General features: G+C 39.2%; 1 protein-coding gene across 3 annotated transcripts in view; it reads right to left on the bottom strand.

Annotated features, from left to right (window-relative positions):
• Nucleotides 1–27859, bottom strand: part of ITSN1 (intersectin 1) — a 222869-nt gene that overhangs the window by 119764 nt on the left and 75246 nt on the right. For all 3 annotated transcript variants that reach the window (XM_059921482.1, XM_059921480.1, XM_059921481.1), the window contains exons 5-12: nt 27600–27760; nt 18241–18420; nt 16661–16757; nt 13118–13218; nt 8636–8699; nt 5255–5392; nt 3731–3846; nt 104–366 (exon numbers count right to left, since the gene is read on the bottom strand). In XM_059921482.1, coding sequence (XP_059777465.1) covers nt 104–366; nt 3731–3846; nt 5255–5392; nt 8636–8699; nt 13118–13218; nt 16661–16757; nt 18241–18420; nt 27600–27760 — 1120 coding nt within the window. The remainder of the gene's footprint in view (nt 1–103; nt 367–3730; nt 3847–5254; nt 5393–8635; nt 8700–13117; nt 13219–16660; nt 16758–18240; nt 18421–27599; nt 27761–27859) is intronic.

Here is a 27859-nt window from a genome sequence, read left to right as displayed (position 1 = left end):
CTACTGAATTGTAAAAAGAAAAAAAAGACTGTGTTAATACATTACTTAACCAATTCTGGAAGAGCACACGTGTTCATGACGGGGCCGCTCCCCAGCTGCTCACCTCTCGCCTCTCGATTTCCTTCCTCCGCTCCTCCTCCCTCTGACGTTCTAGCTCCCGCTGCTTCTCCAGCTGCTTCTCCAGCTCCAGTTGTCTCTTGCGCTCCTGCTCCTGGCGCTCGCGCTCCTTCCTCTCCTGCTCCGCCCTCTCCAGCTGGGCCAGGCGCTCTTGTTCTTTGCGCTGCTGCTCCAAGAGCGCTTGCCTCCGTTTCTCCAGCTCCAGATTGCCACGTTCAAAGTTCTCACGCTTCTTATCTTCAAAGGTTACTTTAAAACAAGAAACGTTAACGATTAGGAAAAGCCATGATTTTCAACATAGTATTTTCAAAGGGAAAACTCAATGGCATATTGGAAATGTGTAGTGTACCTGCAAACCCGAACTCCCAAAGCTTCTTTCTCACCTGTGCCCTCATTGATAAGCACTATGAACGTGCCCTTCACCCAGCTTCTTGCTTATATACTCTCCCCTCCAGATGAACCACATCATAGTGTTCGAAATGCCAAATGCGGTTTCTGGAATAATCTTTTGACAGCAGTTCTGCATCATCACCCAACCTCCATACCTTCCCTGTCACTCTACCCTTTCCCTTTTCTATGACCTGGATTCAGCAATTGACCCCCTGTCACTTCTGTACCACGAATCTTTCCCTTTCTACCTCTTTTTCCTTTGCTTAAAACCGTGCTGTTGTGTCTTCAATTTTAACAAACATGACAGTTTCTGAACGCAGAGGTAAGAAGGTAAGTCTCTTCCTGGGTTTCACACTGAAGAGCAGGTTGTGCCCTAATCATCATGGAAATGATACTCGGTAAATTATTTTTTCTAACCCATTACTCAGTTTCCTTCTTTGAGAACACCAATTATGAATTTTAGAACTATCCCCAGGTCAATAATTGTTTTTCTCTGATCTTTGCTAACACTGTTTACATCCATTTTATTTTACTTTAAAAAAAAAATTCCATCCACCACATCCCTTACTATGTTTTCAGCGGCGTCAATTCAGTTTTGTGTTTGCCTCACATGCTTCTCCTTGGAGCCAGCCCCAGACAAGGGAAGCTCTCACTGCCAGCCTGTGCAGCATGTCATTCCCATTGTTCCCACTCTATTTCAAGGACCGTCACTTCACACTCTGTCTTGAGATGTGTAGCTGTGAGCATCCTTTCTTGGCTTCTTCCCACATTCCTGTCTGGCCTTCACTGAAAACAGACCTTCCTTACATACTGTAGTTAGATTAGAGATCAGAGATGGCAAGCAAGTTTTATTTTCTTGTTCTGGCTCCTTTTGTGATTTCAGAACAGGCAGCATCCATTTTACTCTGCCACCTTAAAATCGAAAGTCCCCTCTGTCAGAGAAAGGAATGAAGTAACGATACATGCTACAATGTGGATGAATCTCAAAAACACTATGCTAAGTGAAAGAAGCCGGACGTAAAAGGTCACCCACTGCATAATACCATTTATATGAAATATCCAGAAGAGGTAAATCCAAAGAGACAGAAAGCAGACTGGTGATTTCCAGGGGCTGGGGAAAAGGGAGAATGGAGAGTAACTAGGTATGGCCACTGTTCTGGACTGAATGTTTTCCACCCCACCAATTTATAGGTTGAAACCCTAACCCCCAAATGGGCTGGTATTTGGAGATGGGAACTTTGTAATTCCGGTTAAGACAAGGTCATGACGATGGGGCCCTCATTATGAATTAGCGGCCTTACAAGAAAAGGAAGAGAGAGCTATCTTTCTCTTTCCATGTGCACACACGGAGGAAAGGCCATGTGAGGACCTAGTGAGAATGCAGCCATCTGCAAGTCAGGAAGAGTGCCCTCACCAGGAATGGAAGTGGATGGCACCCTGATCTTGGACTTCCTATCCTCCAGAACTGTGAGAAATCAATTCCTGCTGTTTGAGCCACCCAGACTATGACATTTTATTATGGAAGCCCAAGCTGACTTAGACAGCCACTGACTTGTACACTTCAGAATGATCAATTTTATCTTAAGTAAATTTTACCTCAATTAAAAAAAAAAGAAAAAAACTGAAAGTCCCTATACATCTTTTTAATTCCGAAATCTGGCCCTATTTCTGGTACACAGAGGCACATAATAAATGGTTGTTGAAAGAAAGAATGCACTAACCAAAAACTCTAATACTGTCACATCCTGCTCAAAACTTTAAATGAATGTCTTCTACCAACAGAAAAAGAAAATTCCAAATTCTAAGAATTCCTGTCCTTATTTGCTTTAAGACTTTATTCCCATTATTATCAACCTGAAATGTTCCTCCCTTCCACTTGTAATGACCCAATTACTCTTCAAATCTCAACTCAACTGTGACCTCTTCCATAGAGATTTAATTGTTTGTGTATTTCCCAGTCTATGCCAACCAGCTATAAGTAAGCTCTGCTGTGCATCTATAATTCTGTCTTCAGGAACTTATCATACTTAGGCACTGCTTTGATGATTGTTTATATGGATGTCTTAAATCCTCAGTTGTATTATAACCTTCTAGAGGGCATGGACCATGTATTATTAACATTTAGATCCTTCACTGTACTCAACACACTTGAACAAAGAACATTTTCAGTAAGCAGTTTATCACTGAACAAAAAGTAATTTAGTTAAAGAGGAGACTAGGAGAGCTAGTGTCCTGAGCAGGTCAATTATCCCCTGAGCACTTTAAATGCAACAAAATGACACTGACAGAGTATTTAACATAAAGAGATTCCATAATAAATTTCATTAGGGTGTCAGTATCAATTATCATCTCATCATTAATAATTCATAGCTACCATAGAATATTTTAATAGTATGATGAATTTATCTTTGTAAATGAGGATAATTTAAATTAGGTTCATATTAAATTTAAAATAACTTCTTGTTATCACGGAGCTTCCGATTCTATAACAACATGAGAAAACAACAGTAGGCAATTTTACATTCTATTTCTGCACTGGTGGTATTAAGCAACCACCTTAAAGGCTTATCAGTTTTGAGCATTTTATAGATAACATTTATAAAATTTTTGTTAAGTGGTAAATAATCAAATTTCAATTTAAAAGCTAGAACAAGGGTGCATTAGCAGAGTACATAATGTTCTTATTTCTATACATATATTCAAATCCAAAAGCATATGAAAAGTGTCTCCTTTCTGACTAAGGTCAGTTAAAGAAACATAACAAGGGCTTCCCCGGTGGCTCAGTTGTTAAGAATCCGCCTGCCAATGCAGGGGACACGGGTTCGAGCCCTAGTCCGGGAAGATCTCACATGCTGCGGAGCAACTAAGCCCGTGCGCCACAACTACTGAGCCTGAGCTCTAGAGAGCCTGTGAGCCACAACTACTGGGCCCGTGTGCCACAACTACTGAAGCCCACGCACCTAGAGCCTATGCTCTGCAATAAGAGAAGCCACCACAATGAGAAGCCCGCGCACCGCAACGAAGAGTAGCCCCTGCTCGCCGCAACCAGAGAAAAGCCTGTGCGCAGCAACAAAGACCCAACAGAGCAAAAAACTGAAATAAATAAAATTAAAAAAAAGAAACATAGCAAGAATGTCAAAAGCTAAATTTATTTTTACCTCCATCTTTGCCTTAGAGATAGAAAATCGCTAATGCTATAATTCAAATATAAGGACTGTCTTACCAGGTAATTTCTTTTCTAGTTGTTGCTGTTCATCTTCTAAAACTGGTTCCTCTGGTAACCTCTGATCTACCGAAGTTGAGCTTATGACAGATATACCACTGCCAGATCGAACTCTTCTGCAGTGGAAAAAAAGAAAAAAAAAAAAAAAAAAAGGATTCACGTAAAGCTGTCTAGGTAGAATTGGGTAAATTATGAAAAAAAAATTTTTTTTAAGATTATGCCACATATCATGGAGCAAATTTCATTTTTAGTGAGGAAAAGATAAAGATTTGGTCTGCTCTATTTACAAAGAGTTTCTTAAAAATGAATATCTGAACGTCATCAGACTCTGAGTGCCATATTCATTCAAATGTTTAGAACCGTCACCAAAAGTAGGACAATTCCAAAGGATTAAATCAATTACCAATTGTCAAGTGGTTAGGGCAGTACCTGGGACATAGTAAGTGTTCGCTGTTACGATCATAACCCTCCTGCGGAACATTAAATTTCCAAGGGAAGATTAGCAGCTCAGCTAATTGAGAGCATCTTTTTTTTTCCCTTTACAAAGTCTCTCCATGTTATCTCTTAATAAACACATGAAATGCCTACACTTTATAGTCCTTAAATCAAATCACTTTGTTTACTGGTTAGTTTCACTTTACACCATTAATCTTGCTCTTTTAAACCCATCTACCTATCTTCTTTTTATCAGCTTCCAGTGTTGTGTTTCTTGTAGCGATTCTTGCAGCTGTGAGATTTTATGGGCAAACTGTCCAGCTACCGGTTTCTTCCTACACATTCACAGTTTTCTCAGCTCCCCCTGCACCGTGTATGTGCTGCCAGTGATGGCTTCATGTCTCATACTTTTATGGGGACTTTTCCCCCAGTCCTTCCCGTGAGGAGTTAGGACAGAAATTCTTATCTGTGCTTCTTTTGTTCTTCTTTGTACTGGTAAGATCTCAAATTTGTCTTTTGAGTTAAAGCTTTGAGACGCAGTTGCCCAAGAGGGCTGTGTATGCGTGGTTGTGTGTAGGCGGAGGATACCAGTAACTGCAGAGTCCTCCCAATTGGACGCTGAACTACCCTCTCGATGTCTCCACTGAGGTTATGTTTCAGACCATGATAATTTTCTTTAATTATCTTCCTGATTATAATTTCTACATTGCCAGCATTTCGTTACCTCTGTCTGGAATGTGTAGAATTCATAGGCAGAAATCTCCTTGCTTTATCTTCTATGTACAGGTTGATATCATTGCACTTAAACTGCTAAAGTTTTGGGTGAGCTTTGATTATATGGATTGTCTCAAAAATCACAAAATCTGTGATGTTTTACTTGACTGTTTTACTAATATCCTATAAGTACTTTAAAGAACAGAACAGGGAAAGATTAACACAAAGCTACCTAAGAAGATTTGCTTGAATTCATAGATATTTCATTTACTTGCCAAGAATAAAAAATGACTATAAGATACACAGCCAACAAAGCCAAGTTTGAAATTCACATACTCAGCGCACAATTTCTTATGAGAGTCAAATATTCCTTACCTAAAGGAAGGTGGAATGTATTCTGGGGGCAGGACCGGTGGCAGTGGTTGGCCAGACATAGCTACATCAATTAGGTGCATAGCCAGGATAAATTCTTCTGCTGTGAGTTTTCCATCTTGATCAATGTCAGAAAGATTCCTATTCAACAAAAAGTTCATTGTAATCTAGTTTCATGAAAATGCATGCTTGTTACTATTCATGAGTGATTTAAACGTTCTATTTTCTTATTCTGACTCTAGGCCAGTTGAGTTCCTCTGTGCCTCAGTTTATAAAAATAGTACCTATTTCACACCACCGTTGCAAAGACAAAATGAGACAATCCATATAGTTGGGATGGTGTTCAGCATTCAACAGATGTTAACTATGATTATAATTACACTCTTCTCAATCACTGCAACCCACTTTAAATGTATCATACATTCCATGTGTCTAATTTAGACTACGCTCTGCAGACTATCGGGTCAGATAGTAAATATTTAAGCATTGCAGAACACACAATCTCTATCACACTGAATTCTGCTGCTGCAGCAGGAAAGTAGCCATAGACAATATATAGAGAAACAAAGGGGCACGGTTGTTTTAAAAAACAAAACCAGGTGCAGGCCAGATTCAGCTCACTGGACCAACCCCTGATCTAGGCCTCCAAGGGTGGATCTTTACGGCCTCCAGCCACAGAGGCAAGGTGTTTTCTGTTCCGTAATCTCAGGATTCAATTGTCACTGTTCTTCATAATCAACTTGCCCTGGCAGCTAATTAAAGTAAACAGATTTTTCTAGCAAGTCCAAGAATGTGATTTTACTTAACAGCTTCTGGTCACCAAAAGAGGATGCAAGACCACAACACTGTTCACTAAAATACCAACAGGACAGATGCTACACTGGGCAACTAACTGACTTTGCTGATGCGATAAATCAAGAAACTCCTCTTAAATCTGAAATTTCCTCAGGTGGCATAAACTCTTTTTTTTTAAGGTACAATATCCATATGGTTAACATCCACCCCTTTTAGAGTACAATTCTTTGAGTTTTGACAAACACATTCAGTTGTGTGACTACTACAATGTATAGAAGTTTCATCATCACCGAAAATTCCTGTCTTTTTATAGTCACCCTTTCCCAGGCCCTGGCAACCACTGATCTCTTTTCTGTCCCTCTACTTTTGCCTTTTCCAGGTGCCAGACTCCTGTTTTTAAGCAGAACAGAGCCACAAATGAAAACCCTGCCTGTTTTACCTTGTTCTCTCTTCCTTTCCACTGCCCACTCCTGGGTAAATGCAATTAAAAGGCAGGTGGAATTCCTATTTGTTTTTTTCCCCATACTTGCCTGAAGAATGGCTGTACACATTTAATTAAATATCTTTTTATCGTGTAGAAGGAGAATATAATATTCTAGTAGGAGAAGACTCAAGTATTTTTTTTCAAAGAGGGCAGGTTATAAATGAGAAACTTAAACATTTCATTATATTCTAGTGTCATGAGAACAACCAACGTCCATAAATGTTAGGTCTTTAGTTTTTATTTCACAGGGCCCTAGGATACTGGTACACACCCAGACTTAAAGAGGTCTGGATGTGTCATAGATATAAGATGCTTGCTAACTGGTCTGTTATTATGCTATTGCAAGAGGCTGACCCTTTAACACAAAGCAGAAGGGACCATAATGGGTGAAGGGAGCAGCATTAGAGCTTGACCACTTATGAAACAACCACATCAATGAGCCTGCAGCAAAATCATGAACCTAGCAGGTAAGTGGTATAAACCGGGTTTATCTTCCAGGTGGAATCAATGGATAACGCATAACTGAGAGATACACACTCCTGAAGAGTGCGTATTCTAGTTAATATTTAACTATATATTAAAATTAAATATTTAACATTCTAGTTAATATTTAAATGTAAAGAATCCTATAGGATTAGGCAAGGCTCATCAATAGCTACTAAAAGTCATTACAAAATAGACAAAGAGACATAAATGTACCTACTGATGAAAGTACTCGGTATCATCTCTGATGTATTTTGCAAAAAAAAAAAAAAAAAAAAATTCAAACTTGAATCTGATGAGTGGTTCTCAACCACTGATTGATTTAGTACTGCAAAGAACATCTGTCAATGTCTGGAGACATTTCTGATTGTCACAAGTGGAGGCGGGGCTCATGCTGCTGGAGTAGGCAGAGGCCAGAGACGCTACTTAACAATCGACAGTCCACAGGACAGGCCTCCACCGCAGTCATCGTGCCTAAAATGGCAATAGCACTGAGGTGGAGAACCCTGCTCAAGATCTAATTACCGGGGCTTCCCTGGTGGCACAGTGGTTAGGAATCCGCCTGCCAATGAAAGGGACACGGGTTCGAGCCCTGGCCTGGGAAGATCCCACATGCTGTGGAGCAGTTAAGTCCATGTGCCACAACTACTGAGCCTGCGCTCTAGAGCCCGCAAGCCACAACTACTGAGCTCACGTGCCACAGCTACTGAAGCCTGCGTGCCTAGAGTCCGTGCTCCGCAACAAGAGAAGCCACGACAATGAGAAGCCCATGCACCGCAACAAAGAGTAGCCCCGGCTCGCTGCAACTAGAGAAACCCCGCACACAGCACCAAACACCCAACACAGCCAAAAATAATATAAATAAATAAATAAATAAATTTATTTAAAAAAAAAAAAAAGATCTAATTACCGATCTACAGGAAGCACGAGAACGAATTAATACCACAAGGGTGCCATCAGCTAGAGTTAGGCTATAATAAACTATAGGACAAATGATCTGGGGGTTTTTTGCGGGGTGGGGTGGGGGAGGAGTGGAGAACAAGACAAGGGGGAGTTTATAGGTTAAAGGAGACTTAAAAGATGTATCAACCAATTGTTACAAAATACAGATTTATTTCAGTCCTGATTTGAACAAATCAACTATAAAAAAATTATGAGACAATCTAAGGAATTTAAACACCATCTGATTAACTTAATGATAAGAATTACTATTAAGTTTTAAGTGGACTTTTGGTATTGCAGTCACGTGGGGAAAAAATCCCTATGTCTTTTGGAGATACAAGCTGAAATATTTGCAGATGGAAATTATATAATGACTGAGGTTTGGCTTAAAATAATTGAAAGGAGGAGGGGAGAACCAGGACAAGTCATGAGTTGAGACTTATTTAGGCTGTATTATAAGTTCTTGAGAATTCATTATATTGATTGCTCTGCTTTTGTATTTTTCATAATCAAAAGGGGGAAAGTAAGAGGGGTAATCATAACAACTCACTGGAAAATTAAGCCTACTCCATATATCCCCCTTAGAAATAACGGTATTAATCTAAAGACCCATGAGTCATATCAATTTAAGAAATACAGTTTCCACTTTTTACAAACCAAGGAACTTTTTCATTTCTTACCATATTGAAGCCAGCTGAGCCTGTGGTAAACTTGACTGCATAAGAATAGTTCTTGCTTGGGGACCTAAACAAAAACCAGGAAAAAAATATAAAGATGAATCAGCAAATCTTCACTGATCAGTGTTCTGCACATAGGTACTATGCAATCTCATGCAATCACAGTGCTTTAAACAATATTTGCTATTACCCGAGGGGCTTTTTTTTTTTTTTTTTTTTTTACAATTTTTATTTATTTGTATTTATTTATTTATTTATGGCTGTGTTGGGTCTTCGTTTCTGTGAGAGGGCTTTCTCTAGTTGCGGCAAGTGGAGGCCACTCTTCATCGCGGTGTGCGGGCCTTTCATTATTGCGGCCTCTTTTATTGCGGAGCACAGGCTCCAGACGCGCAGGCTCAGTAATTGTGGCTCACGGGCCTAGCTGCTCCGCGGCATGCGGGATCCTCCCAGACCAGGGCTCGAACCCGTGTCCCCTGCATTGGCAGGCAGATTCTCAACCACTGCGCCACCAGGGAAGCCCCCCCGAGGGGCTTTTTAAAAAAGGAAATTAAGCCCCAATGAAAAAGGCAAGAAACACAAAGCACCTGGCACACAGTCAATAAATTTTTGTTAAATAGATGTTTAATGAGGAATAAGTATGTAAAGGATTAGAGTTTCAAAATATAACCTGCCCTGTTGTCCAGGTTACCGTCTCTATTCGTATCAGGTTTTTATTTACAAAGCTGAAACTTATTCTCTCTAAATTCAGCATCTTGGCCACCACCTGCTTCCTCCACCATGATGACTAACAAATTCAGATAAGATTCAGAGAATCTTAGAGGAGGAAGGAACTTTAGAGAGAACTCTTCTACTCATTTCATTATACAGACTTTAAAACAAAACTAAACAAAAAAAAAACTTGCTCAAGGTTGTATAAATGGCCAATATCACAGCCATTTCCTAGGTTAGTGATAAAGAAGAATTCCTGGAATTTCAACTCTCTTCTCAAAATCAGCTCTCACTTCTTAAAATACTTGTATATATCTTCAGTTCTGGCCTGAAACTAGCCTTAGATACCAGAAAGGCTACAATGGAAGAATCTGAATGTTTACATAAACTAGTGTCAGGAGGAGAGAGACAAATGTCTTATGTCCATCACTGACACCCAAGGTGTGGTCCCAGGATGACAGGAAGACCAAGGAACGGAAAGTGGTAGCAACTGTGTTAGGAAGATGACCACGTATAAAATTTTGCTTGTTCTGTGGTATATTGGAAAGAGAAAAGTTCACTGATCATTTTATTTAGTCTCTAACATTGTATTTAGAATGTTGGCAGCATTAAAGTAGAATTAGCAAAAGTTTAGTGAATGCTTTAATTTATACTTGTAACAATTCTGCCCACTTCAGAACTATATAAAAGAAAGTTCATATTTCACCTACTCAATAAAAAGTGTAACAATAAATGAAATGAACTAGCCCTGGACCTGGATATCACGACATATGGATTCCAGTCCTGACTACTTCCACTCCCTAATGACATGTGACATTAACAAAACTACTTTTAGGAAGTTCTTTTATCTCTGAAATGAGGAAAATGATCTAGAACAGGGATTGGCAAACCACAGTCTATAGGCCATATCCAGCCCTCCACCTGTTTTTGTAAATAAAGTTTTACTGAAACATAGCCATGCCCATTCATTTAAGCATGATATACGGCTGCTTTCATACTGCTATGGTAAAGTTGAAGAGCAGTGACAGTGTATGACTGCAAGTCTAAAATGTTTCTGTATCTGAAAGGGCGAATTATAAGTATACACAAATTCTCTGTATGTCTCATTCACTCTGCTAAAGCAGTAGCTGTCACTTTTATACATAGCATGAAAACCCAGGCCAGCTTATACGGGCACTGAAGGAATATTTAAAGGTAGAGTTTTAAGTACTGTTTAACACGGTTTGACACCAGTGTGTCATACAGACCCAGACCTGCATTGTCAGTGAATCTGAAAACATTATTTTGCTGTTTATAGAAGAAGCCTGTTGACCCCTGCACTAAAAGATCCCAACTATCTTTTGCAATTTCTAATACTTGACTCTAAGTCCTAAGACAAGGTTGTGAAACATTAAATTAGATCAGCAACAGCAAAGATAGTAACAGGACAACATAAAAATCAAGCTCTGAGTGTACAGAACTATTCTGCAGAAGCCTACATTCATGAAAGGCAGACTGGCTTATAAGGAAACATTAAGGGAATAAACACAAATCTCAAGTTCACAAAGCCTACAGTGGGTAGCTATGTTTGAGTAGGGAACCTTGAATGGAAAGAACAGAGACAATTAAATGAAGTTAATGCTTTACTTCAAACAATGACTAAGACTTTTAGCATTTTGTAATTAGCATATGAATAACCAAATAACATATGCACTGTTGCAGAATGCAAGGAGAGAATAAAATACCTCTTTGAGAAGAGAACTAGCAAGAATAGCATTACCAGAATTCTAGAGCTACTTATATAACTTAGATTAAAGAAGGACTCCTTCTCTCTTTTATAAGAGTGTCTCTTTTAAGAGCGTGCAGTAGCATATACATCAGGTTGGGAAGGAACAAGGGGGTGCCCACCTAACCAGGTGTATCAGCGAAATCAACCCAGGTAATCAATGGGGTAAACTGTGCCATTGCTAAATATTTCACTTGTGCCTCTTTCCATTCTGGAAACTTTTCTCAACTTTCTTGATATTCTTCTTAATCTTACTCAATTCTTAAGCTGAACTGAGTAACTGCTTTGGGGGTTGAGGATTCATACAATTATTTTCACAGTTGTGATCATGAAAATAATCTTTGTATTTCATTTCAACAAACCTGCTCTGCTTCCATCAACAGTCTTATTTGGCCTAAAACAGACCCTATATTGATTCCTCACAAAGGGAAAACAAATTAAATGTCTTTTATTTACTCCTATTTTAAAATGTACTGGAATAAATTATTCTTTCTATTTGACATGACTATACAAAGATTTGAAAATGAAATTCCCACCTTAAATTCTTTCCAGGACAAAATAGTAATAAGTATACAGCTAAACAGCAGCAAAAATCTGCTCATCCATCCAGTATATTTCAAATTTTATTTTCTGCCTCAGATATTAAAAGTTCTAAATATTTAAGTTCCTGCGTCATATACCTTCTACCTGATCCTATACTTGGGTCATAAAACACATCCTACCAAGGAAAGAGAATTTCGGCATCAACATCGCATCTGAATACTATTTTAGGTAACTCCCAGCAAACACCAAAAGTGCTTTGAAAAATGTTTTCAGATTCACTGACAAGGTCTGGGTCTGTATGACACACTGGTGTCAAATCATGTTAAACAATACTTAAAACTATATCTTTGAGTATTCCTTCAGTGCCCATATAAGCTGGCCTGGTTTTTCATGCTATGTATAAAAGTGACAGCTACTGCTTTAGCAGAGTGAGAGAGGCATACAGAGAATTTGTGCATACTTATAATTCGCCCTTTCAGATACAAATATACGCTTATTTGAAATGACTGCTGAGATTCTTTACTGGGATAGGGTTCAAGGTTAGACCAGAACCCTTCTAAGTCTCACCCAATCCTGACATTTTTAAACAAGGATGAATTTTTCTTTTGGAAGTAAAAATTGCAACTGTAAGTGATAGAAAAAAAAAAAAAGATAGTAAGAATCAGAAATTTAAAATGTTTTCTGCTGAATATCACTGCTTCTCCACCCCAGGAAAATGACCCCATTCTCCCCTCCTTTCATATTTGTTAAAGAGCAGTTACATTTTCCCCCCTTTTACACTTAATGTTTGTATCGGAGATCTCTATTTTCCTTTATTAAAATTATGCTTTTCTTTATAACTCTCTAATCAATTTTAAGTGTTTAACCCCTTATTAGAAAGGTTTCTGGATAGTATCATAAAATCCTTTGAATCCTTCTAATGTAGACAACAATCTTTTTTTAAATCCATAGAGACCATATACCTTAACTCTGGCCTTTTATACATGAAGAAATAAGATCCAAATACGTAAAGTGACCTCCAGCTGGTTAGTGGCAAAGCTAGGTTCTAAACTCCCCAACCATTTACTAACTTTCACCCTGCGTCCTGCCATAAACACTGATTGTTTGAGTAGACGGTTTCAAGTTCATCTACTAAGTTGAACTTCAGAATGTGAACCAGGTTTTGTCCACAGCAGTGTTTCTTTGCAAGTGCATTGATTTGCACAACAGTGGCATTTGGGGTGCTGGGGGATCCTTGGTCTAGGTTCTGTTTACCAAGAAGCAAAAGCCTGAGGCACTGTAGAATAAAATAACTATGGCCTTATCAGTAGATGAGAACTGGAGGTAAGAGGAACAACGAAAACCCTGTTTAGAAAGAAGTACAGTAAATAGAGGAAGACATCTGGAAAATCTTCAGCCCAACATCTAGAAACAATGTGCATTTAGAACAAAGATCATGTTTCACTAAATTAATTCTTATTTGTAAATACCTGTTAAGTGTCCACTCATGGTTTTGTCGTGACTGTTGAATAACTGTCTGTATTTCAGTCTGGATGGCTGAGGAACAGCCCATTCAGCTGCCGGAGGAACACTGTGGGGCAAAGAGAGGAAGGAGAGGAAAAAAGGATTAATAGTGAGGAATAGCACACTTAAGTTCCCTAAAAACAGTAAACTAAGAACTTCTCTAGAAAACTAGATTTAACATTTTATTCACTTCCTAATCACTATTTCTGAATTTTCTATAATGATTTTTTCCATTTTTTAAGGTTATAAACCTTTCTCTCCAGGTAAGCTCATTATTTTTTCCAAATCAAGGGTAAACACGACAGACCAAGTGGCTGGTTCAAGTTATATGGACAATTTACTAATTTAAAGGTTCTACAAAAGAATGGAAAATCTCCTTGGAACGGAGGTGATACAGTAATGACCAGACTTCTCTAAACTTCTAGAACAGTCCTCTTTAGGTTTAAAAAGCAATGCTGATAGAAAACAAATAACTACTTTTAAAGGTATTAATTCTTTAAAATGTTTAACTTTCTTTACACCAAAATACAGAATGTATTTCTTAATGAAAGGAAGTTATTTCATTCTGAGAATTTAAATGCCCAAAATGGAGTTTCCCAGAGAGAAGAGAACATTCCCAGGGTGGTTGGCAAATCAGCAGTGCAGTATGGGAAGGAGCTCTGCTTCTGACTGTGATCCAGTGCTGACCTTTCCTTGCCAATGTGCAGCTGACCTCAGGAAACCCCTTGCTGGCAGCCAGGTCGGGTGTAAACCTCCTTGGTGATCAGTTCCTCAGATTAGTTCCCACACAGTATCATGCTGGTTGGTACCCATGGCTTGTTGAGAGCCAGATGTTTCAACTGGGCAATTTAAACACGATGGCTGAGCTGGCAGTAAAAATGGCACTCCACTTCCAGGACAGATTACAACTAATGCCCCATTTGCAATTTCCTTTCATTTCAACAAAAATACCTATTTCTCACAGATTACAGTGAAATTTTAATCATGAACTGGACCTTTTAATCATCATTTATGTATGTTACCTATGCACTGATACTTACTATGTACACTTCTCAAAGCACAGAAACAGCTCCCAAACACTTGAAAAGTACCTATAAAAATTTATCTTTTCAATTTTTATAAACTTCTTAATAAAAACATTTACCAAGTTCTAATCTGCTGTGCATACTTCTGCAACAACTCTCTCATTTTAAACTAATATTTTGCAGATTCCAACTCTTGCCTATTTGTCAAGAAGCTAATTATATCTCTCCTGCACCCCAGGAATGTAGGGTCTTACACAGAAGGTGTTCAAGATTACACTTATCCAATCATAGTTTTCTGCCAAATTCCTGAGAATTTAAATAGGCCTAAAAATGCATTAACCAAAACGTTAGATGCCACATTATAAAAACTTGCTAGAAACTTAAATTATTGAAAGGTAACTACCAAAAAAACCCCAGTGTTTCTATAACTGAGCAGGACCCTATGGGGCCTTCTGGGGACAGACCCCTCCCCTCACATCCTCTGCCTGTCTCTATTTTTTTGTCTCAGCCTATCTCTTGTTTGTAGAAAAGCTGTAGTCTCCCAGGCCTCCCCTGAGTCACAGAAGCCTGGCTCAAGAATTAATGATTGAAAGTACATGAACGTGTAGTGACAAAAGTAGCAACTGGGCCAGGAGAACTGGTAACAATGTAAACAGTCAGCCATATGGCAGCCACAGAATCTTTAGTTCCTCCCTGAAGTACCTAGATAACAGTATCTGATGCACATTCCTGAGTTGTTTTACAGATGCTAAAACTCCACCAAAGGGAAGCTGGAGCCTAAGGATTGATAACATTAACCCCTGTGGCACTGCCCTGTTACCTCACCATCAACCAATCAGAGAACGGTGCACAGCTGATCACACATCCTGCAACTCCCTTCCCTCATCTTGCCTTTAAAAATGCTCCCTTAAAACCCATTGGGGAGCTCAGGTTTTTTGAGCATTAGCTGCTCCGGACTCCTTGTCTGGCACCTTACAACCTGGTGTCAGTAGATTGGGTTTACTGCACATGGGCGAGCAGACCCAACATTTTAATAGCATTAATGTTGCTAATACTGGCTGTTTGTTCATTTTAATGTCACAAGTCAATTTTAAGACAGATTTCAAAATCACTTGTGGAAAGTCAGAGAAAACTCAAAGTTCAGCGTGATATGGGAGAAAGAATAGAAAACATGGAATTTAGTGTTAGATCATCTCAATTTAAATCTCAGCTCTGCTGTTTAGTAAGCTGTAAACTATGGGTGAGAAATATAACCTCTCTGGGTGTTTCTTCATTCACAATTCTGAGCCAATTACTACCCTACAGGTGGTTGTGCGGGTTAAATGGGATTAATGAGTCAAAGCAGATACTCAATAAATATTCCTGCATCCTAGGAGTAAAACCTTAATTAAATGGAACACAAATACCTGTAATACCACAATTAACCGAAGTTTTTAGGGCAAATTTTAAGAACATCTGCCTTAAAATCAGAAAGATCTCAGTTCAACTCAGCCCTATCACTTAGGAGTTAAGTTATCCTGGGCAAGTCACTTACTGTCTCTGGGGCTCCTCCTCATCTATAACACAGAGAAAATCATAGTCATCTTATGGGGAAGAAGGTGAGCATTAAATGAGTTAATGTGCATAAAGCATTTGGCACAGTGTTTTTCAGTTTATGGATTTTCTTTATATTATTTTTTAAAAGGCAATGAATTATTGAATTATACTCAACATGCTCTTTTCTTTGAAGAGGAAAAATGACTCAATTCACTTAGGAAAGATTCCTAAAGAGGACTGAAACAAGAAAAGATGGAATCATCTTCATTTACATCTCCTTTTCATTTGGAAAGCTTTGAGACAGCTTATCAAGAGACTTAATTTTTTATTTTAGTACAGCAGTATGCAAGGGGAAAAAATGGGTAAAATAAAAATATGAAAGATAATATGAACCAAGATTGGCCAAAACAGAAGCAAACAGGTCATGCAACCTGTACCCAAAATTGAGCCACATATTTGATTTAATAACAACTGTCCCATAACCTGAATAACTCATTTCATAAAAACTGATCTGAAGTTTTACTAACAATCCATACAGACTCCATAAGGTTCTCTGAGATAAAATTAGAGCCAGTTTTGGCTCTAATCTTCATACAGTATTTTTTATACATAAACTTTTAAATGACTGACACAAAATAGTTAATGCGCTTTTTTTCCTCATACCTAGAGTTCTATTTTTTTAAACATTTACTACTACCTATTTATCATCCTCTTTAAAAAAAATCAACATGCAAAGCTTTCAAAGGAAAAGTAGTGTTCTTGATTCTGTCATCTTTACAACAAATAAATAATAAAACCTAGTAACATTATCCAGAATTAAGAAAATTATTAGCATTCTGCAAACTAAAACAAGACAAAAGAACACAGAGCTAATTCACTTTCAAATATATGAGTCAATCAGATAATGGCTTAACCAAACCACCCATTTAAAAAAACAAGCAAACTTACCTAGCCACGTCAAATGATTGTGCCTTCTGTAATTTAGTGTTTAACTGTGACCCTGGACCAGATCTACTAAAGGAAGAACTCTTTGGCAATGTGGCTGCTGAAAAGATAAATAAATGTTGAATAATTTTAATTTTACAAAAGTAAGAAACGTTTCCCTATTTATAAAAATTAAAATGTATAGTCATCAAATCTGAGGCAGAAATTATTCCTCCCTTTTTACCATTCCAGACTCAAAAAGTTATTCCCTCCTTGCTTCCTGCCCTCTAGCCAAAAATGTTTTACTAGTTCCTTCAGAAAATCACCTTACTAGGTAGTAATGTTTACATCCATAAAATCTGACTCTTCATTAAACACTTAGTATCACATTTTATAGGCTCTGTTCCAATAGTTAAAGAAGTAACAGCTTAAATAGATAGCTGGCATATTCTTAACTGCACTGAAGGAGCTGAAGTATTAGTTCCAGATGTAAGAGCCAAGAAGTCACAGACTTGTCTTGGCCAGATGACACGTGATGCCAGAAGGGCCAGCTTTTGTGTCTGAGTCTCATTCAGGCTGGTTAGCTGTGTGTCAGGAGAAAAACTTTGAGCCTTAACCAACATTCCCTTCAACCTTGCCTACTGTCTTGCAACATTTGCCGCAAAAGAAAACAAGACACAGTGCGTGGATTCACTGCTACTACTGTAAAAATAATTACAAGCATTTTCTCAGCTGCCATCACACCTGCAGTCATGGGCTCCTATGAAAGATAAACTACATGTGAAAAGAACATCTTAAAAACTAGAGGTCGATTTGGATTCTGTGGCTATAACTTAGAGACACATCCTGACAGATGTAATAAATGCAGGGGCCTAGGCAGATTCATATATAAGGCTCAAACCCACACTGTCAGTCACTTACGAATTTATTCAGACATATCCGAAGTACTTAAAAAACAAAAAAAACTTTCCATATTGATATGAATCCATTCTGATTTGTTAGACTAAGACCATCTACATCTACACTATGTTTTTCTTTAACTAAAGGGAAAAAGACTTTGAATAAAGTCTCAATTAAGCAAGCATGTAATACTATAACCTTAATATATTTAGCCATTCAATAGACTTCCTTCCCCCTCTATGCCTGATTCACTCCACCTCCTCAAAAAAAAGAAAGGCAATGTTCTTTTTTTTCCTCCCACACAATTCTACTCCTAAGGGATTGGCTTGTTTATTAGCAATTCATGGCAGCTGAAGAAAAGTAGTAACTGATACATGGAAATAAAAAGTGTTCAAATACTGTTCAAACTTGAGCTGCTCTCATCAAGCCCTTGAAAGGAAATCATGCTCTTGGTTTTAGCTGTTGAGTTCACCTCTGTGCACAATGGCACCCAAAGCTTCATAATTTCATTCTCCTTTCCCTCTCTCTAGCGTAGCTCATCCCCAAAATGAGACATTAAATGAACAAAAGAAAAAATGAAGATGATTTCTTCTGGAATAAAATACCATTTAAATATAATCAGAACATGAAGACAGAAAACTTAACGAGAATGAAGAGTAAAATACAGGTAAAAGTTCAGCCTGTGGCTTCAGCAGGTCACGTACCAGGATGAGCGAATGCAGGCAGAGGCTGTATGACAGGGGGCGTCCCGTTAGCCAGAGGAGGCACTCCTGCTGCAGGAACAGAGGATACTAGCGGGGGAGACATTCCGACAACGGGAATGGAACCCATTGGCACTGGAGCAACAGCGGTCAGCGGTGGCATGCTGGCGATACCTCCCATACCTATGAAGGGAAAAATCCCAACAAAATTCACATGGAACCACATTTCAGCATTCAATGATAATTAATCCAGGACTGCATGGAGAAGAAAATCCCTTTCCAGTTGTAATATAGTTCCATTTAAAATATGAATTCAGATTAATCATTCTGAAGAGTAGTAAAAATTGTCAAGGATCATATCAAAAGGGCTCAAGACCCAACTTAAAGAAGGATCTACTGGCCAAAGTTGAGGATCAATAAGAATAATAACTGCAGTGGACTGAAAGCCACCAAAGAGAAATCAATTCATAAATTCACAATGATTTTTTTTTTAATCCTAATTGGTCACCATAGGCAATCAATTTATTTTGAAAACTAGTAAATAAAGGCAGAAAATAAACATTTATCCTGCCTTTCTTTTATATACTGAACCTCAGAGTAATCAAATATTTGATGAGAAAGTTTCTCTTTATAGAAGTATTCTAACCAAAAAATGAAGAAACAATAGAAACTAAAATAGATGTTTCTATTCTTTTAGTTTCTCTACCCTAACTTGTGATTTAATAAGAAATATATATCTGGTTTTTGTCCCCAGGTCTTGATTCCTGGCAGAGCTCCTAAAACCCTTTTAATTTCCTGACTGATAGGAACATCTTTTGCCAAAATATTTGGTCTCAGTCCCTGGTTCCTGACACAGAGCTTTTAAGATCCTTGGAATCTCTAGAGTGGTAAGAGTATCTTTGTGTGTTTGATGCGGTGAATGATGGCTGGGGACCCCTAAATAGCTGCAGGATGGGAGCTAGTCACGGGAAAGATCACAGCATGATTAGAGGGTTGGAACTTTCAGCCCCACCCAACTCCCACCTCCACACAGACCTCAGGGGAAGGCAGAGGGGCCGGAGACTGAGCTAATCAAGTGCTCCCGATTTAATCAAGTATGCCTGCAGAATGAAACCTCCATAACAACTCCTACATGCCAAGGTTTGGAGAGCTTCTAGGCTGGTGAACAAATCCACGTGCTGGGAGGGTGGCGCTCCCCAACTCCACGGGGACAGAAGCTCCTGCACTCAGGACCCGTCCGGACCTTACACTATGCACCTCTCCATCTGCCTGTTCATCTGTATCCTTTATAATATGCTTTATAACAAACCAGCGAATGTAAGTAAATGTTCCCCTAAGTTTGGTGAGCTGTTCTAGCAAATTACAGAAAAGGGGAGAAGAGTTTGTGGGAGCCTCTGGTTTTGTAGTCAAGTCAGACGGAGCATGGGTACCCTGTGGCCCATTACTCGTGACTCAAGTCTGAAGTGAGGGCAGTCTTGTGAGACCGAACCCTTAAACCTGCGGAATCTGACGCTAACGACCAGAGTCAGTGTCAGAATTGAATTTAATTATAAGATATAAAGTTAGTGTCCGGAGAGTTGGAAAATTGGTTGGTGTGGTTTTTCTGGACACAGAATTCTTGGCTGATTCTTTCCTTGAGAATCCTAAATATGTCACTCCATTTCCTTCTGGCATGAAGCACTGCTGCAGAAAAGTCTGAAGATATTCTAATTTTCTTTCTCATCAGCCATGTGTTTTCTTTTTCTTTGGGCCCAAATGATTTTTTGTCTTACTAGAATGTATCTTAGTGTTGATCTTTCCAGGTCGATCTTCTCGGGCACGTACTATATATATTTGTTCAAATTTAGCTTCAAACCGTTTATGTCAAGAAAGCCGTCTTGAACTAGTTTTTGCCATTTGTTCTGTTCCCTTGCTTTGGTTTTCTTCTTCAGAGACCCCAGCTAACCTACTCAATTCTCTTTGCCTTCAACATTTGCCGCTTTTCCTCAAATTCTCTGTATCTCTTTTTTCATTTCCTTTAAATGTTTGAAATCTTCCTCTTTTTACCTTCTATTTCCTTTCAGACAGTCTCTCTTGTGTTGCTTCTGGCTCACTCTTCATTTCTGAAATGACTTTTTCTTTTATGTCTCATTCTTTCCTGAGTGGTCACCTGATTTCTGGGGCTTTAAAATTCTGATCTATGTTAGTCTTTCATGACTCGCATCATTTTCTTAGTACCTTTCAGCTTGTTTTGAAATAGTAGGTTACGGATGCGCTGTCATTGTCCACAGGGGTGTTACTCGGCTCTTCATCCTCTTTTTTCTAATAATAACCTTGTGTGGGATTTGACCTTGCCTGATACTGCCTGATGCTCGTTTTGATATGAGCCTTGACTCCTGGGATTTCCAGGCTCATTCTCCTCCCCCACTTTGGCCTGGACTTTCTCCTCCTTCTGTCTCTGTGTCGGTGCCCTGCTTAATTTGTATTCCACTCCCAGTCACTTCTCCTCAGTGTGAGATCCTGTCCCCAAAGGCAGCCTTGTTGGGCCAGTGCTGAGCATTCACAGGGACCAGATCTTGCAGGTCTTCTTATTCTTATTCTCTAGCATCATAATTTTTCCATTTTAAGTTACCTACTCAGCTCCTAAATTGCCACTGCAAAGACTATCATCCTTTTACCAACTGACTGCCTCTTCTGAATGAATGAGTGTTTTCTGAATACTTCTAAATAAACTCACCTACCAGAGGCTATGTTTTAGATGCCATCCCTCTTGACGGGGCTAAGTCTCAATTCTTGAAGTTTTACCCTCTCTCCTCAACCACTGACGGAGGCACTTCCCCCCATAAACACACCATTCTTCAGCTGACATGCTCCTCCTTACACTTAAACCCTCCCCTCTTCCAAGCCTCCAGCAGGCTCCCGTCCCTACCACTCCAAGGAAACGGTTCCTCAAGGTGAGGTCCAAGCTCGTCTTGCCAAATCCAATCACTTTTCTGTCCTATTCTTACTCAGTTCCTCAGAAGCAACTTGAACAATGGGGCACTCCCCCCCGAAACACTTTTCCTTGGCTACTAGGACACCAACTTTCTCCCACTTCACTCTGTTTCTGGCTTCTTCCCTTTCACTAGAGCTTTAAATGTCACAGACCGCCAAGGCCTGGTCCTAGGTCTTCCGCCTACTCTAAAGCTACCCTTCGTCAACCTAAGTAAAGAGGAAAACTGAAGCAAACTTGAATTACCAGAAGTTGAGTTTATGCAGGAATAGCAGAAGAACTGCAATTCTGATATGCCTTTTTTTTTGGGGGGGGGGGTGCGCCGCACGGCATGTGGGATCTTAGTTCCCCAACCAGGGATCGACCCTGTGCCCCCTGCGTTGGAAGCGTGTAATCTTAACCATTGGACCACCAGGGAAGTCCCAAGAATTGCAATTCTGGACACGCCAACTACAGCAAGCTACAAGTGAGTCCTTTGAGGCTTTGGGGTGGGCTGGATTTATGGGCAAGGATCACAAAGAGGAGGGAATTCAGTTAGAGTCCTAGGAGAAAGTTCATTGGCTTGAGGAGGAGAAGAGACTCTTGCAGGATGTTCATTAGTCAAGGGATCAGTTTCGATTTTCTGTAAATGCCTGACCAGTCCCTTGGTCCTTAAGTTTCATTTTCCTGAGGACCCACGCATGAGATTCTCCATTTTATATCCTCTGGTTCCATTTAAGATTGAAATCTTCTCACTTTTCTCTAAGATTCCGTATCCAGCCCCGGGGCTTTCAATGCCATCCGCACCCAAACTCACCGGGAACTGACGGATCCCTCCCAAGTTGCAGACAAACAGATTCACCTGCCTCCTTCACATCTCGACTTGGAAATCAATGAGGCCCCTCAAACTTAAAATGGTCAAAATCTGATTTATTTTTTTCTCCACAATACAGGATATCGTGAATCTAGTTCTACCCTATCTTCCACATTTATTATCACCACCCAGATCTAAATTACCATAATCTCTTGCCTATGGAAAAAGCCTCCTTACTGATTTCCCTGATTTTACTCTTGTCCCCCTGCAATCCAGTCTTCAGATAACACAAATGACAAAACAACAAACAAAAAATAACAAAGAAATAAAAATAGTCTTCAGATAACACAGATTTTTTTTTTCTAAGTGTCTATCAACCATGGCACACCCCTGCTTAAAAGCTTTCAACTGCACTTAGAAAAAAATGCTAACTCTTTAGTGGTTTTATCAGGCCCCAAACCACCTGGCTCCAGCCTTACCTCCCTGACCTTAAGTCCTAAGGCTATTTCAACTACAACTGAAGTATCTCACTTTTGTTCCTCCCACACACCAAGCTTTGCCTTAGGACCTGTTGCTTTTGCCTGGGGGTCTTCTCCCCTCAGGAGGCTCTCGTGCCTAAGTCAGCTCAAAAGTTATCTCCTCGGAAAATTCTCCCCTAACCACCGGGTCCTATTTGTCTCTATCATATTACCCCGTTTTATGGAATTGTCTATCTGTTTGCTTCCCCCAACTTGTCAACAAGCTCCATAGCAACAGGAGCCACGATGTCTTGCTCACCACCATCTTCCCAGCAACTAGGACACACAATCAGGGCTTAAAAATATTGATTGGTTTGACTTAATAAAACCATGGACTCTGGCAAAAACAAAAACAACCACCTCCCCCTGAAACGGTTGAGTCCAGAGTAAAAGAAGAATGATGCTGTGTGCAAATACACTGAAGGAAGAAGGTACGAGGCATACTCACAGAATGTCCTTAAACACAGCTGGGTACCCTTAGGCAAATCACAATATCACTGCACCCCATTTTCCTCTTCTTAACAAAAATGATTATTCAACCCCTAGCCAGCCTTAATTCCACAGTGTGTTAACATTTGCATTAACCTTGGAAGAGTGATGACGCCCCATGTCACCCTCATGATTTGGTGATAAGGAAGGTGGGAAGAGAGAAGGAAATAAGGAAACCAAGAGCCTTTTTAGGAAATCTGAGTTTGAACAGGCTCTACCTCCCTTTCAGAAACATGGTCTCAAGCAAACTGTTCAACTTCTTGGAATCTCAGGTCTCTCGTTTGTATAAGAGAGCCAATAATCTCTGTACACTTTTAGGATTACTGTTGTGACCAGATAAAACACTATATGTAAAGACAGACCACAGGGCTAGGAAACCCATGGTCAGATAATATCTAATATTAATTAGAAAATAATGATAATAGTAATAAATTATGTTCTCAAGTAGCCAGAAGAAGTATAAGAAAAAAAAATTACCTTGACAAAGGCCAGATCTTTGAGTAAACTTGGGTAAAGCAGATTAAGACCATGTACTTTTAACTTCTCTTTATTTTCTATAATTCCCTCATGATTTATCTTCTTGAAAACAGTTTACTGAGAAGGGTGACGTGACGAGAATGAGGGAAGGGAAAGCAGTGGAGAAGCCAGGGTGGGGGGAAGAGCTAAGGTCTGACTGGCAGGAGGGCAGCCAAGAAATCCCAGCTTCTCTTAGAGGCCGGGGCAGGTTACTCAGCTGACTGTAAAACCCTCTGGGCAGTGAGGCCACCCCTCCTGAAAATAAATCGGCAATAACCCTAGAGTTGAAATTCCTATAGCAGGATGGAATAAGAGGAGACATATTACATGTCAGAGGAAGAATTACTGACACCCGGGTTTGAGGGAAAAAGAGGCAATGGGATGCCTGTGGTTATCTGACCCTTTCTCCACTCCGAGGTTTCTTCTTGCAGCCCCGGAAGGGAGGCCAAAAGAAAACCAAACACCCTTTAGCTGTTTTGGGTTTCGACCAAATGCTGGCTACAGGGCCCTTCAGAGATTCAGAGTAACGTCCACTTTTAAATAAGCTGGTTAACTGAGGACTAGGAACCGTGAACACACGATGCACAAGACCAACAGGGGCCCTGGTCCCTTGGAGCCTATGGCGCTGTTCACCTCTGCTCCTCCTAGCCTTTGCTCTCACGTGACTTCTTGAGTTTTCCTTCTTCTCTTGGATTACGGTCCTACTTGCCTAACCCAAAACCTGTACCTTTCCCCTTAAAATATCCAGACTTGCGGCTCAACCTCACCAAAAGAAAGGCAATGCATAGTTTGTTTGTTTTTAATAGTGAACCTATTAAGTAAAAGCATAGCATTCATTTATCTCAGCTTATCATTAACTGTATCAGAGACAACCTGAATGACTACTGACTGTCCCCTCCCAAACCTCCTTCACTTTACTCCCTGTCATCAGATATATCAGGATGAAGAGGAGAGAAGGAAACTCTATCCACAATTTTTGTGTTTTGTTTAAACTGTCTAAGAACTTTCCCATGAATCAGATGTTGGATCTAATTACTGTAATCTTTAAATCAACCTAAATAATTAAAGTCTAGGGTGAGAACACAGAAGAAATCAGAACTGTTGGTGATCTTAGCTAATTACCGTTTAATTTTTAAGAAAAACATCTGACTAAAAGACAGCTTTTTATGGAATTATGTTTTAAATTGGGATAATAATGGGTTTTTTTTCCTGTGGCATTTTGTTCTAAGAAATAACTTAGGACTTCCCTGGCAGTCCAGTGGTTAAGACTCGGCACTTCCAATGCAGGGGGTGAGGGTTCGATCCCTGGTCCGGGAACTAAGATCCCATGTGCTACATGGCATGGCCAAAAAAAAAAAAAAAAAAAAAAAAATATGGCCAATTGCCTCAATACTCTGAATAAAATACATATTTCTTAATACCGTAAAGAAAAGGAGCACAAGGAAACACAAAGATGCTCTGGAAACACAAAACCTTTCAAAAGGAAGTATATGACAATGTGAAAGGTCAAGAATCCAGTAAGAGCAATAAAGAAACAGAAGATGCAGCAGGACACTGCAAGTTTGTTCCTTTTTCCCTGACAATCTGCACCTTTGATTTCATTTGTTGTTGTTGTTGTTGCTTTGTAACAATTTAATGTGTAAACAAATACAGAAAAATAAGCATTACAGCAACAAAACAGGTTTGCACAAGTATGAGGTTAATCTCTGTATTAAAGCTTACCTTCTTATAGAATAATTTAGCAGTCTCTGAGACTTCAAGCCAGAAAAACAAGATTCATGCTGGTAAAGCAACCTGCAAATACCTTCTGTCTGTTCTCACAATTAGTCTACTTTAAACATAAAAAGACCTTCCAAAGGAGGAAGACACTGCACTTAACTGGGATTGCTGGGACCTCGCCGGGAAATCCTTGCCAATAGGAGATGCTTTACCATCTGCAGGACTAAAATGGTGGCAACAAATTGAAAGCCAGGAAAAGATTCCTGTAGCTTTGGTGTATTTGCCCAATTTAAGTGTTACCTTCAGATGTATAATAAAGTAAGTAAACAGAACCATAAAGATAAGCTTTCTATAAATTAAATGGTATTTGGCTATAGTACTAAGGAGGTGAGAGAATAAGAAACTTATGTTAATTATAATCCTAAATGACTACTTGCCCATTGCAACTGAAAACTGAGGACTCTAAGTATGGTAGATTGCTAATACTTCAGAGTGTTTTATTCATGTTTTCCATTGAGAATCCTTAAAATGTTTGATAAGCTCCTTTAAGAAATCACATAGGATCAACACAATACTGAACTAATAATGGCCCTCACACCCATACTGAACTATCTGAGGAAATATTACAATTGAAAGTGGTCTTTTTCCTGAGAAAGCCATGTTACAAAATGGCACAAGACAATACACATTTTCTCCAATTTTTCCCACCAGAAAATAAGACGGGAAAATCAGAATATAATATATTTTATGAGGAAAACATGTTTGTTTCTCAAAACTGTTTTCAATCACTTTTCCATCTACAATTTTTTAAAGGGTGAGAACCAAATTTAAATTAAGAGTGATCATTTCTACAAGGTGAGAGAATGAATACATATGGTAAACTTTGTACTTTATATTAAAGTGAAGAAACTAAGACACAGAAAAGATAATCAAGCTCAATTTCAAGGTTGAGTTTAATAGTAAAGGTAGAATCTAGGGCTCTGATTCTCAGGTTAGAGGGTAATGGGTGGTATCTTCCCAAGAGGGAAAAATTTATTTCTTTTGGTGGGTAATGTTCATAAATCATTTTTAAAATATATAATATGAATTTCCTTGAAAATCTTTGGCATATGTGAGTCACTGGAGGCTGAAGTTTATAGATATCCTCTCCCCCACCCCAATACAAAACGGCAGGGGAGCTAGTTTTTAAATGAATCAAAAAAGATTAATCTTGAATGGATAAAGAAGATGTGGCACATATATATACAATGGAATATTACTCAGCCATAAAAAGAAATGAAATTGAGTTATCTGTAGTGAGGTGGATGGATCTAGAGTCTGTCATACAGAGTGAAGTAAGTCAGAAAGAGAAAAACAAATACTGTATGCTAACACATATATATGGAATCTTAAAAGAAAAAAAAAGGTTATGAAGAACCTAAGGGCAGGACAGGAATAAAGACAGATGCAGAGAATGGACTTGAGGACATGGGGAGGGGGAAGGGTAAGCTGGGACAAAGTGAGAGAGTGGCATGGACTAATATATACTACCAAACGCAAAACAGATAGCTAGTGGGAAGCAGCCGCGTAGCACAGGGAGATCAGCTCGGTGCTTTGCAACCACCTAGAGGGGTGGGAAAGGGAGGGTGGGAGGGAGATGCAGGTGGGAGGGAGATGCAAGAGGGAGGAGATATGGGGATATATGTATATGTATATGTATAGCTGATTCACTTTGTTATAAAGCAGAAACTAACACACCATTGTAAAGCAATTATACTCCAATAAAGATGTTTAAAAAAAAAAAAAGATTAATCTTAATTTCAAAGTGACCTGAGTTTTATTCTGCATTGTTATAGAAATCAATTGGATAGCTGAGTCCTGTGAAACGTAACAGAGGCCACTACACCTCACAGATTACACACACATGCATCCTGCAATGAGATTTATATGACTAGAACTTACTCCACATTTTTATAAAGTACAAAATTAAATCTCAGTCTAATTTTTCATAAGCCAATGACTCAAAGATATCAAACTTGTTACAGTGGGATGATTAATTCATATATTGTACGGTATGGAGTTAGCCCCCAATTCAGGTTATTTTTATTATTCATCCCAGGCCTTTGTATTGGTTGAGATGTAAGCTGTGAAATTTATTTATTTGCTTTCATTTTGATTACTCTCATCCCAGGGTTAGAATGTGACCATGCTTCTTCCCTTCCATCATTATCTTTTTGCACAGGGCCATCATTTTTCAGACAGAATGCCTCCTAGAATTTCACAGTGCTACAAACTGAGAGGGGAGGGTGGGAGAAGGGAAATATTTATTTTAAAAACATGTAATGAAATATAGGAACCAATTCCTTTTCAGACTCACCAAAGGCTGGTGCACTAGAAATAGCAAGTGGTTGCTGTTTCATGACAGGGGGAAGTGCGGCGGGGAGCTGATAGCCTTGTAGCTTCAGTTTGATGAGTTTCATAGCTATGGAAAACTCCACTGGATCCATTCTTCCATCATTATTCATATCAGCAAGCGCCCTGCAAACCAACAGCATGGGCTTAGAATGACTGTGGCCTTAAAAGAGCCTTTCCCAAACCACCACTCCCACCCACACAAAAACTAAATAATCGGCTCCC

Source organism: Balaenoptera ricei, chromosome 4 (assembly GCF_028023285.1).
Source record: "Balaenoptera ricei isolate mBalRic1 chromosome 4, mBalRic1.hap2, whole genome shotgun sequence".
Lineage (NCBI taxonomy): Eukaryota > Metazoa > Chordata > Mammalia > Artiodactyla > Balaenopteridae > Balaenoptera > Balaenoptera ricei.
This window is presented reverse-complemented; position numbering and strand designations above follow the sequence as displayed.